Source organism: Macrotis lagotis, chromosome 2, assembly GCF_037893015.1.
Source record: "Macrotis lagotis isolate mMagLag1 chromosome 2, bilby.v1.9.chrom.fasta, whole genome shotgun sequence".
Taxonomy (NCBI): domain Eukaryota; kingdom Metazoa; phylum Chordata; class Mammalia; order Peramelemorphia; family Peramelidae; genus Macrotis; species Macrotis lagotis.
The window spans coordinates 106018259-106031977 of NC_133659.1; the positions used below are offsets into that span (position 1 = coordinate 106018259).

The 13719-nt window shown below is 34.1% G+C and overlaps 1 protein-coding gene across 3 annotated transcripts in view; it reads right to left on the reverse strand.

Annotated features, from left to right (window-relative positions):
* Positions 1-13719, reverse strand: part of LOC141513043 (nuclear ubiquitous casein and cyclin-dependent kinase substrate 1) — a 75730-nt gene that overhangs the window by 9783 nt on the left and 52228 nt on the right. For all 3 annotated transcript variants that reach the window (XM_074222500.1, XM_074222499.1, XM_074222502.1), the window contains 2 exons: positions 5333-5382; positions 4042-4147 (listed from right to left, as the gene is read on the reverse strand). In XM_074222500.1, coding sequence (XP_074078601.1) covers positions 4042-4147; positions 5333-5382 — 156 coding nt within the window. The remainder of the gene's footprint in view (positions 1-4041; positions 4148-5332; positions 5383-13719) is intronic.

Genomic DNA, 13719 nt, shown 5'->3' on the forward strand with positions numbered 1-13719 from the left:
ATATATACACACACACATTTGAGTACAGAAATACATCAAACCAACCCAATGAGGAAGTGGGAGGGATGAAATTGAAGGGAAGGGAAAATAAGAGATTAAGGGAGTCCTTAGAAGCAAAATGGACCTTTTAAAAAGGAGAGATTAGTATTTTCTTAGCCTCATAATGGAGTATTCAAGCTATATTTGATCTTTTTTAGATTTTTCAAGGCAAATGGGGTTCAGTGGCTTGCCCAAGGCCACATAGGTAATTATTAAGTGTCTGAGGTCGGATTTGCACCCAAGTACTCCTGACTGCAGGGCCAGTGCTTTATCCACTGCACCACCTAGCGGCCCCATTCTTCTGGGAATTCTTGTTGGATTTGTGTGTAAGCTGCATTTTTCTGAGAATTTGCTTGCAATTTTTTTCTGCATCATTCTCTTCTATCTTGTGCTTCCTTGTTACCATAATAACTCTTTATGAGGTTCTTGCTCATTCTTCTGATCTATTTCTTGACTTTGTATATTTTATTTCAGGGCTGGACCTACTCACTCTTGGGGGGGATGGGGTGGAGGTAGGTGATTAGTCTGAGCTTCTGTTCTCATATGTCCTGCTGTTTTAACAATTCTGGTTTGAGGGAGAGACCTATTCCCTATATTCCAGATTTGAGTCTTGTAGGTTCTTGACTCAGGTCTGGATCTGTTAACTTGTTCCTAGTTGGGAATAGAATTTTAGTTGACTGATGATGGGCTTAGACACTAATTAGCCTACTAGAAGGTTCTGCAGAATCAGAGCATCTGAACTGCCAGCTTCCCTTTAGTTGGGGACTCTAAGCTTTACTTCTAGGATCAGAATCACATTAACTAACATTTGAACTTTTCCCTTGCTCAGAATACAGCTGGGACACTGCTCACAAATGCTCCTCTATATCCTGGGTTTATGACCTGCTACTGGGTAGAGATAAGAGCTGCCAGATGATACCTGATCTGACACTCAGTAAAAGTTCAGGGACCACTCAGGACCACTTTTTGTGACAGTGCTTCCTGTCTCGTCTTGGCCCTCTCAGTCCCTAAGTGCTGGGTTATACAGCAACGTGTTCCTGCTCCTGGACAAACTCCATTCCCACGACCCTCTACCTTCTGTAGCTCTGCAAATCTGCCCTGAGATGAAAAAATGATTCACTCAGACTCCTTCCTGGCCTTCCTAATCAGAACCTGTTGTTACATGTATCAAGGTGGGCTAGACTCTTGGCACTTCCTCTTACTCTACAAATTTGATTCAGCCTCCAGAGAATACAAATCTTTAGATGCCTTCTAATCTTAATTCAGCAACCTGTGATCTAATCATGGCTCTTTAACTAACTGTCAATTATATGATTTTTGGCAAAGCAGTTCATACCTTTCTGTATCTGCTGATGAAAGAATAAGACTGAGCAACCCCTGAGAAATCTTCTGGTTTTGTAATTTTATGTTTGGGAAAAACCAGAGAAATATATTCATGCATATAATTCCTTTGACTGATACTTTATTAAAGGTAGTTCTTAATACTAAATAATTTTTGAAAATAAAAGGACTATTGCTTTCCCTAATCATACTCAAATCATCCCATTAAACCTATGGTAACTAACAAAATGATCAGATTTTTTTTTTAAGAGTTCCATTTCAAGGAAATTTGACAGTCTGAAAACTGAATTTATTTTGAAATTATTATACTTGTTAATTATTATTTGTTAATAAAGACTACTGAAATGCAAGAAATTCCAAATTTCTATTCCAGTTAATAGACCCCTTATAGTTATCCTCAGTTCTCTTACAATCCTGTTTAAAGACTCAAGGCAAAGCCTGGAAATCTTATTGGGAAGGGCTAATTAGAACTGATTTATAAGTGGAGAATGCATAAAGGAAAATCAATTTCAATAAGTTTGAAGAAATAAATGTAATATACATTCAATTTAGTAATAATTCCTTCAATTACCACAGGGCAACAGAGGGATCATTGAAGCAGAAGAAAATTAATAAGATAGGCCATTACTAGCAACTGACAATTATTTATGGTTTTATATATAGTTAGCAAGGCATTTACACTGTAAATTATAACTAACTTCTCACAATTATTCTGTTAAGTGTTACTACCCTCATTTTAAAGATAAAGAAACCGAGGGTCAGAGAGGTTGTCACTTTGCCTATGATTATACAACTAATGAGTAACACTGACAGGACTTGAATCCAGGTTTCTCCTGAATCCAAATTTGGCACTCTTTCCAATAAAAATCTACAAAGGCAGGAAAATAAAATTTGGGGTCAATTGCAAACATCATGCTGCATGAGAAGAGGATACCTATATGAAGCTAACTCTTGGGAGAACGAATGATAAATAAGAGAACAGATATTTATCAAGGTTGGGCTAAATGCAGTCTGGTCTAGAGGCAGAAGATAATATGCTCCAGGTTGGATAGATTCTGAGATATCTTCCAACTATAAGATTTGGTGATTTCCCTTTTATTTTCTTCCCATAAAAACTAACTTTAAATATTCTTACACAGATAAGGATAACTAAAGATAATATAGTATTAATGTCCCATTTAAATTCTCCTTCCCTCATACCTGTCCCTAATCATAAGACACCTTCTGTCACATAGGATTCTTATTCCCACCATATCAGGTTACCTGGGGTCCCCCTCCCCCATTCTAAGTCTTCAAATGAGCAAAAGTTAAGACTTTAATCAAGTAAAAATTATGAAAATATTTATTTATACATCTCTTATTCTGGAAATGGGTCTGACTTTAATAACCCCAATTAACAGTGAATACTGGAGTTCAAAGTTAAATGATATTAAGTTACTACTAGGATCCAGTAATAAAGAGTTCCCCATAACAAATCATGATTTGCAAAGAAGCTGTTTATATAACTCAAAACTCTTATGAGATCCAGTCTTGAAGCTGACACAATTTGTGATGTAGAATGAAACATCAATATGTAGAAACTGTAGAATGTAGAAACTGATCAATAAAAGAATACTATCAATAACTAATGCAAAAAAGCAAAACAGAGGTAAAACACATTATGTAAACAAGTAGCAAAATAAAGTTATACTTAGCTCAATCCATATTTTTCCCCACATGGAACTTAACTAAACTTAATGCCTTTTTTTTTTTACTACTTCTACACAGAGAATTTTAAAAAGCATTTAATTCCCATTGAATTAAAAAAAAATACTGCTTCAAAAAAATGAATTTCAGTAATAGAAATTAGGGCCTAATATTATAATCTTATAGATACAAATTGTTTAAGATCCTCTGATCAATCTCTACTCCAACTTAATTCCTTTCACTCCTGATCCTGTTCTATTACAGACTGGAATTTTGTTTTTTTTTTAGGTTTTTGCAAGGCAAATGGGGTTAAGTGGCTTGCCCAAGGCCACACAGCTAGGTTTATTAAGTGTCTGAGACCTCATTTGAACCCAGGTACTCCTGATGTGCTTTATCTACTTCACCACCTAGCCGCCCCCAGACTGGAATTGTGAAATGTGTGAGAAACAAGATCAAGTAGTAAAAATTCTACAGAATCCATCCATATAAATGGCATAATTGAAAAAAAAAAAAAAGAATTTTTCCTCTATCAAAAACACCAAATACTGGGGGTATATATATGTATTCTCTAAAAAAAGTCAGAGAATAAAATCCCATATATAACACAACAATCTTCGGCAGTATTTTTCAAAACAGCAAAAAGCTGGAAAAAATAACAAATAGTGGCAAAAAATATTTAAAAAATGACAAATGTGAGGAATTTCAGAGGAACATGAGAAACCAAACCAATAAAGCACCAAAGTAAAACCAGAAGAACATGGACAGTAATTTCAAATTAAAACAACATTAAGGAACCTGTAAATTCCAAATAATTGCAATGACCAAGTCTCTGGAGCACAAGTATAAAATGCACTTTTCTCCTCTTAGAAAGAGACTATTTTGCTTGTGTCCCTTTGTTACAAGGGAGGATTCAATGAGGAAAAAATGGAAAAGGTATATCAGATAACAAAAACAAGAGAAATGTATACTTCCTACCTATCTTCCTGTGAATTTTTCCCAGACCGCCTCTTGTTTTTAGCTTCTCGAGGTGATGATCGGATTTTCTTAGCTGGAGGAGCTGAATCTCTTCCATAATCTTCATCTAAATGGTTAAAAATGAAATTATTGTTTTGCTTCCTAGGATAAAAATTTGCTGCACTACATTCTTATAAAAGATGCTCCTTTGCAATAATAGGATTAATGGGTGGGATGAGTTTCCCCCTAAGCCAAGGGGTTGTAACTTTATTGTGTGTCATGAATCCTCAAGGTAATATGGAGAAGCCTAGAGGCCTAAAGATTAAAATTTTAAATGCATAAAATAAAATACATAGATTATAAAGTAAATTATGTTGAAATAATTATACATTTAAAAAAATGACAGACCTCAACACATTCTATCATCTCAGGTAAATGATTCATACCTACAATTTCAGAGGACTAAAAGCCCTCTGGATACTGAGACAAAAATCTTTATCATATCAAGAGATGTCTTATTTCTCTAAAAAGAAGCTTTAACAAAACCAGAGTTTGGGGGACATTCAGATAAAGAAGTTTGTTAGAGAAAACCATCCCTGAAGTCTGAATGGCTTATTATTGCTAAAATGGCACTGCACCAAGAACTTGACTCATTTGATCCTTACAATAACCCTGACCGTAGGTGCTATTATCCTCCCCATTTGACAGATGAGGAAACGGAGCCAAAAAGCAACTAAGTGACTAGCCCAGGGTCATAAGGTCAGATTTAAACTCAGGTCTTCCTGACTCCAGGCCCATGCTCTAAACATCACCTCGATGCTTATTTACCAAGAAAGTAAACTTGAAGAAAATTCATGAAATTTAACATACATATAAAATCCTAAAAATAGCTTTTCTTTAAAATAAATTTTTTTTAAAAAATTCTATTTTTTCAATATGTCCATATCACAAAGTTATAAGCTAGGTGGTGCAGTAGACAAAGTGCTAAGTCTCAAGTCAAGCATAATTGAGTCTAAATCTGGCTGCAAACCCTCAGCAGCTGTGTGATCCCCAGGTTAGTCACTTAATTTCTATCTGCTTCAGTTTCCTTCTCTGTAAAATGGAAACAGCATCTAGTTTATAGGGTTGCAGTGAAGATAAAAATGAGATGTAAAATGCCTTGCAAATCATACAGTGCCTATGTAAGTGCTTATTATTATAATATCTGAATATTATATAGAAAACATTTCCCTCCATTGGAGATTTTAAAAAAAGCATTTAAGTTATATTAAATGTTAGTGTATATATTTTTTTAAAGGGTACACAATCTTACCTGCATCATCAGATTCTTGAAACTGTGAATAATCCACCACCTTCCTGTTTCTGTAAGGAAGAATTTAAAGTACAATTAATTAGTAACAGAGGTTAGAGGTTTTATTCAAGGCACCTGGAACATAGATTGCCTGTTTTATTCAATAGGGAAAAAATCATCTGTTTTATTCAATAGCAGGTTTTCCTAATCATTAAAAAAAAACCTGTTCCTTCAAGAAATTTATTCTGTGCATTTCCCTATATTTGAAATTAATTTCTTGATAAAAACTACAAAATGTCTCTATTTTAGCAGCTATTTTCTGAGCAGTATTAAAATTTGACATATCAAGCTATATATAGAATCACCATTCAATAATAGTCAAGCTAAAAAATAGCAATACCTTTATGAATCTTGTAACTATATGTCAATTATGTAAAGATTTGGCCATAGAGAATGTTCCAAAATAAATTCCAACTAAAATGATGCTTCTGCCCCCAAAAGATATTTTAAAATTTATTTAGCCTCTAAGGGGCATAATACAAAAAAAAAAATTAAAACTGTGACTACTGAAATAAAAAAAATATTTTTATATTCAAAGAAGTCTATTCTCATTCACTAGGCTAGGGACTACTGCACTAATTTCTAATTTGCTTTTTCTTATGATCTCATTCAGAAATTAAAATGAACTTCACTGCTTTGGTTACCTATTGTCAGCTATTCTCACATCAAGGTGGGTGATTTTTTCCTTAAAAAAAAAAGTTAATCAGATCTTAGTATTAATACTTCCCAATCTAGATTCCCCAAGTGATATTAAACAGGAAAACAGATCAAAATTTTATATCCACTTTTTTATTCCCAGTAACACACACACACACACACACACACACACACACACACACACACACACACACACAGAGTTACCAAATTGATTTTTAATAAAATGTTGTCTTCATGGAAAAAAAATCAGCTTTTTCCTTCATAAGTGACAATGTTTATTTTATTTTTTTTTACTTCTTAACACCAGTTAAATAAACTGAAAGATGAAGTCAAGGGATTGCTTTTTCTGTCTGAACTAAAAGTAAGTTTTCCTAAGTACCTGATTTTGATCAACTTTAACTTAAGCAATTATTTGACCCTACAAAATTCTTCAGAACAACAGAAGTTGTATTTGGTTAAGTGACCAGATTTCCCTAATCTTCAAAGGATGAGATGTATTACTTAATAAGTAAAAAAGATACATTGATATAAATTAATTGGACAAGAGGGAGCTAGGGAGGGGGGATTGCATTAGGCCATATAATCTTGCTCAACTGTACCTTAGATGCAGCAGCTCCTTGATCTTCACTACCTTTGTGAGACTTGGAACGTGTCCTTTTCTCGAGAAAAGCCAAAATAAACTTTTTCTTTTGCTCAGGAGTCTATTTTTTTAAAGTGGATTTTTGTCTCACACAATTTGGACTTAAAATTTGTAAACATTCTCAATGGAACATTTCCCACTATTTGAGGGACTTTTCAAAACCTTTGTTTTCAAGCCCCATTTAACACAAAGAAAACTAAGTAATTAACATTAATATACTAATATTACTCAAGATAAAGAGACTTTAAATTCTAGTTTTTCTTACTTTTCCTATCTTCTGCATTTAAAGGACATTAAAATTTTTACTTTAAACATGCAAAATGCATGAATCTCAGAACAGCTTAGAGAGAGAGCATGGTAGAACTATAATTACTTTAATAGCAGTCTACAAAGACAGAACAAAAATAAACTGAAAGGATTAAAAAAACAGTTTAATATCTCTACAATTAAATCAAGAGAGACTCAATTTCAATGTTTCAATATTCAACCTGAGAGAAAGTCATGAGGAGAGATCTCTTCAAACACCCTTATGAGATGGGAACAGAGAAAGAGGTAAACAATGTTCCAAATACTTGCTTTTAGGTCATTAGGAAGTGCCACCCCCCCCCAAACTTTAATGACAACTCAATATAATTTTGGTTAAGGAATTCTGTGTTTTCTTATTATCCTAATAGACAAAATACAAACTACAGAGTAAATCATAGTACTTCAGAGGTGGGGGGGGGAAGATGAAAAGGAGGCCACAGTCATACCTAAAAAAAATCCCCACAAAAGATTCATAAGTACAAAAATATCTATAGTAGCATTTGCACAATAGTATAATCTGGATACCAAGAAGGTGTTCGCAAATTAGGGAAAAGTCAAACAAATATATGTATGTATTTATTATGCCAAAAAAAATGCAGAACGAAATATGTTTTGGACATGGCCAACATGGTTTCATTTGATTAATGAATTACTTGTTTAAAGAAGGGGAGAAAATAATGGAACCCCACAAGTCTTTATCCAAACTTTACTTACAAGATCTCTAATGAAGAACCTACATTTCAATCCCACTTTTCCTAATACTAATTCTAAATTTACCTCTGCAATTTTCACTCATTTCCAACAGAACATTCCTGGTTATGCATTCTAGTGTCAAAGAGAAAAAAAATTCAAACTCTTCCTCCATGTGATATTCCTATAAATATCTGAAGCCTGCTATTTTGTTTCCTGAAGTCATTCCTTCTACAATCTAAAACCTCCCAATCCTTGGACCAGCTAAGAAATCTTAGTAATTTTAATTAGAGCAAGGGTGAAGCAAGGATTATCACCACTATTATTCAATACTGTACTAAAATGCTGGCTATAGCAATAAGACAAGAAAAAGAAATTGAAGAAATAAGGCAATAAGGAAATGAAACTATCACATTTTGCAGATGTTATGAGGGGTATATTTGAAGAATCCTAGAAAATCAACTTAAAAAAACTAACTGAAATAATTAACTTCAGCAAAGTTGCAGGACAAAAAATAAACCCACACAAATCACCAGTATTTTTATACATTATTAGCAAAGTCCAACAGTGAGAGACAGAAAGAGAAATCCATTTAAAATAACTGCAGATAGAGGGCAGCTAGGTGGCACAGTGTATAGCACACCAGTCTTGGAGTCAGGAGGACCTGAGTTCAAATGTAGCCTAAGACACTTAATAAGTACCTAACTGTGAGATCTTGGGTAACTCACTTAACCCCACTGCCTTGCAAAAGCCAAAAAGCCCCCCAAAACTGTGTCTCAGTTTCCTCATCTTTAAAAGGAATTGGAAAAGGAAATGGCAAACCACTACAAAATACCTGCTGATAATTTAGAAATATGCCCCAAAACTGTGCATACCCTTTAACCCAGCAATCAGTACTAGGCCCACATATCAAAGAGATCATAAAAAGAGAAAAGACTCACATGACAAAAAAAATATTTATAGCAGCTCATTTTATAGTAGCAAGAACTGGAAATTGAAGGTTTGCTCAGCAGTTAGGGAATGGCTAAACAAACCGTGGTATAATGAATGTGATAAAATACTATTGTTCTAAAAGAGTAGTAGATTTCAGAAGAACTTGGAAAGACTTAAATGAACTAATGCTGAGTCAGATGAGCAGAATCAGAACATCATTAACAGCAACACTGTGTAAAGATCAACTAAGACAGACTTGGCTCCTCAGTAGTTTCATGAGCAAACAGAATTATTTTTTAAATTTTATTTATTTTTTTCCAATTACATGCAAAGGTAGTCTTCAATATTCATCTTTTTGCAAGCTACTAGTCTCACACTTTTCTACCATACTCCCTTCCCTCCTTCCTCCCCATGATAGTAAACAATCTTATATAGGTTGTACAAAGACAATTAAAAAAATTGGTGATGGAAAAAAGTCTTCTACACCCAGAGAAAAAACAGGATTATATATACATAACTTATATCAGCTTACTTGCTGTCATGGGGAAGGAGAGGAAAAAGGAGGCAGAAAATTGTGAAATTCAAAATCTTACAAAACAAACCAGTGTAAATCTTTACATGTAATTGGAAAAAATAAAATGAAATAACTGCAAACATAAAATACTTAGAAATTTACTGCCAAGAAAGACCCAGGAACTGTATAATGCAATTACAATACACTTTTCACACAAATGAAGTCAGATCTAAACAAATGGAAAATTATTAGATTAAGTCAATATAATACAAATGAAGTCTATCTGAATTAACTCATTCAGTGTCAAACCAAAGTATCAAAAAATTATTTTATAGAGCAAGGAAAAAAATTCATCTGGAAGGCTAAAGGCCAAGAACATCAAGGAATTTAATGAAAAAAATTGTGGAAGGGGGCAGCTAGGTAGTGCAGTGGACAGAGCATCCTCCCTGGAGTCGGGAGGACCTGAATTCAAATTTGACCACAGACACTTACCTAGCTATGTGATCTGGGGCAAGTCACTTAACCCCACTACTTTGTAAAAACCAAAAAAGAAAAGAAAAAAATGTGGAAGGTGGCCTATCTATTGGTTTTCAAACTACACCACACAGAGACAATCATCAAAACAGTTTGAACTGGCTAAGATATAGAGTGGTAGAGCAGTAGAATAGATTAGTACACAGTGGTAAATTACCATAGTAATCTAATATTTGAAAAATGCAAAGATCCAAATTTTGGGAACAAGAACTCATGATATGACAAATATTGTTAGGGAAAGTGGAAAACAGTTTGGCAGAAACTAGGTACAGACCAACATTTCAGACTGTATACTTATAAGATAAAATCAAAATAGGCACATAATTTTGACATAGAGTGAGGTAAACAAATTAGGAGAACACGGAATACCTTACCAACTCAGATGTATGGAGAAGGGAAAAATTTATGATCAAAAGAGGTAGAGAACAATATAAGCTGTCAAATGGATAATGTCGAGTACATTAAATTAAATTAAAAAGGTTTTCCACAAACAAGACCAATATCACCAAGATTAGAAGGAAAGAAAATTGGAAAAAAAAGATAGCAAACTTCCTTTGATAAAAGTCTCATTTGTCAAATAAACAAGTGAGTCAAATTTATAAGGTTATAAGTCATTCCCCAATTGATAAATGGTCAGAGAATGTAAACCGGCAATTTTTTGGAATTATTCAAAGCTATTTAGATCAAAAAATGCTCTACATCACTATTGACTGGTATGAGAAATGATTCATTTGCATCTCTAATCTAATTAAATCAGCATCAATCAGTTTAATATTTCACATAAATTATATAAGGTTAATTAAATAAAACAGGCTTTAGAGTGGGTCATTTAAAGCAGACCTCAAATTTTAACATAATATTACCTGTTTACCAGTTATGTCCAAACCCTGTATAAGTGGTTCTTTGGAAAGTCCTACAACTTACTTTAGTACCTCTCTTGGCCAATATGAGCAGAGCAAGTGACCATCTTAATTTCTGGTTCTCAAGAACAAGGTCTATTAAAACCAATGAGATTCTGTATTCTATCATGCCTCTTCTGCATATTTGCATATCAAACCTTATAAAAATAAGGTCCTAGATGAAGGGTATCTCAGATCAGGAGGACGATCTGAGGTCCACTTTGTTAAAAGGACCCATGGACTCCTTTAATAAAGTGACACTGGCTCTGCCTCATGTTTCTTTTACTGTAGGTTGGGGCAATTTTAAACTCCACATTAAAGAAATGCAAATTAAAACAACTCTTGAGTACACCTCACACCTCTCAGACAAGCTAATATAACAAAAAAGGAAAATTACAGATGTTGGAGGGGAAGTAGAAAAATTGAGATACTAATACATTGCTGGTGAAGTTGTGAACTGTAGAACAACTAGAAACTGAACCCAAATGGATATAAAACAATGCATGCCCTTTGAAGCAAGCAGCAATACCACTAGCAGATCTGTACCCCAAACAAATCAAAGAAAAAGTTGGACTTCTATGTACAAAAAACAGTTTTAGCAGTTCTTATATAGCAGCCCTGGTAGTCAAGAATTGGAAACAGAGTATATCCAAAAATTGGGGAACGACTCAAGTTGTGAAATGATCATATGGATTCCATTTCTTTTAAAAACTGAATCTGGGGCGGCTAGGTGGCCCAGTGGATAGAGCATCGGCCTTGCAGTCAGGAGTACCTGGGTTCAAATCTGACCTCAGACACTTAATAATTACCTAGCTGTGTGGCCTTGGGCAAGTCACTTAACCTCACAGCCTTGGGAAATCTAAAAACCAACAAAAAAAAAACAAACCACAACAAAAAAAGCTGAATCTATTCACAATCATTTGATTTTGTTCTATTTCTCCCTAAGTCATGGTTCTTTACCTCTGAACTTGGCCTGTAATGAGTTAAGTTTAGTAATTCAGTTCTCTTGCTAATCACCGTTCTATTCTTGCTTCAAGGAAATCTATTTTTGAGGGATGTCGGTGAACATCAGAATCTGATCTATTATCTTTTATACTCTATGGTTATCTTTCAAGGATATCTGGTTTATAATCAAAAATAGTTTGGTGCACTTTTGCAGGAAGACTCAAATACTGAACATTTCTTAAGTCACAGGAGGAACTGTTGAGTGCCTCCCATTCCCAATTTCAAATCAATCATGTTGTCCTCAGTTCTGTGTACTCTCCAAAACTACAAAATAGAGCTATTTCCCTCATTCAGGATCTTAGCTTTGCTAAGGAAGCAGAGACCCTATTTATTGATAAATTTGTGCTTTACTAAAAATTTATTGTGCTCAAAACTTTGAGCCTCAGTATACCTTTAACTCTACATGATTTATAGCAATTCATGAGGTGGCAAAGAATTGGAAATGGAGGAGATGTCCATAAATTGCAGAATGCTTGAACAAACTGTGAGATATGACTGTACTAGAGTGCTTTAAGCAGGATAGTTTTGGAAAGACTTATATGAAAACGAATGCAAAGTGAAGTGAGAAGAACCAGGAGAACATTGTATAAACTAACAATATTATACCATGATCAACTATGAATGACTAAGCTGTCTCAGCAATATAATTATCTGAGAAAATTTCAAAGGACTTATGATGAAGAATGATATCTACTCTCTAGAGAAAGAACTGATGGGGAGTCTGAATGCAGACTGAAACATACTTTTTATTTTTAAGAGGTCTCTTCTTTTTTTAACATGGCTAATGTGAAAATGTTTTGCATGACTATACAAATACAACCTATATCAAATTGGAGGGAGAGGGAATCTGAGACTCATTTTTTTTTAAAAACAATGTTCTAAATTGTTTTTACATATAATTAGGAAAAAAAAAGTAAAAAGACCCCGAAATCTACAAATTTTAACTGACCCATACATGTTACGAATTCAACATCTTTCACCTTCCTGTCTGCCCCTCTCTGAACAGTCTTCTAGTCAATTAATGTAACTTTCCAAACTCAACACAATATATCACATGAGGTCTGGCTAATACAGACTATATATAATAGGATGATTACCTCCTTATTGCTTGAAGTTACAATGCTCTTGCCAAATCACCCTATTGACTGATAAAAAACTTTCATTTCTGAGTTGTGTTATCCAATGGAATTTTAGCCTATAGGATCAATTCTATCTTCCTTCTGAACCCTCAAATTGACTTTCAAATCTGGGGTACATGTCAGAATATTATTTGACTTTCTTCTCTTTTTCAGAAACTCTAGGAAGAAATGATCACTTTTTCCAAACACTCCTATGATTTCCATTCTAGCAACGAATTTCTCCTTGTTAGTGAAAATCTAAGTGTAGAATTTCCCCCTCTTTGGTTTCCTACTTTCATGAGAATGAAATCATCATTAAGAAAAGTATCAAAGTTAATAGTGGCTCTGCTTTTGGTAAACATCCTGAATTCCAACTATGATCATATTTCTTTATCCACGAGATTTTATTTACCTAGCCTACAAGCAAGATGATACAAAAAAAATCATCAAATTAAAACTTTGTCACTAAAATTTTTTAAAAGATATTTTTTGGGAAGGCTAGATGTCGCAGTGGACAGAACACTGGCCCTGTAGTCAGGAGGACCTGAGTTCAAATCCAACCTCAAACACTTAAGGCTGTGTGGCCTTGGGCAAGCCACTTAACCGTTACCATTGCCTTGCCAAAAAACCTAAAAAAACCTAAAATAAACCAAAACTAACAACAAAAAAAGACTTTTCCCCCTTAAGTATAAGTATACCCCCAATTCCCTGGACTAAGGACTAGTAAACTGAATTCTAATGTGATTTCCCATAATCTCATCCAGAAGAATACTGATTTTTATAGCAAGTAGATGCATAATTAAAAAACTGAACAGAAGGCAACCTTCTTTGTATTCTCATGTAAGAACCAGTTTTAAACAAACAAAAATGTATAGAAACAAGATGCAAAGTTAAGCATAACTGAGTCTTTAAAACTTTCATAGCAATAGAATTTGAAATTAATAAAGGACCTCAGAAAAGCAGGTAAACAGGAGGGGTAAAAGTTGTTTGCATCAAAGGTCTCATTTCTAAGATTTATAAGCCAGTAGTAGTAAACTCAATAGCAATTTTTG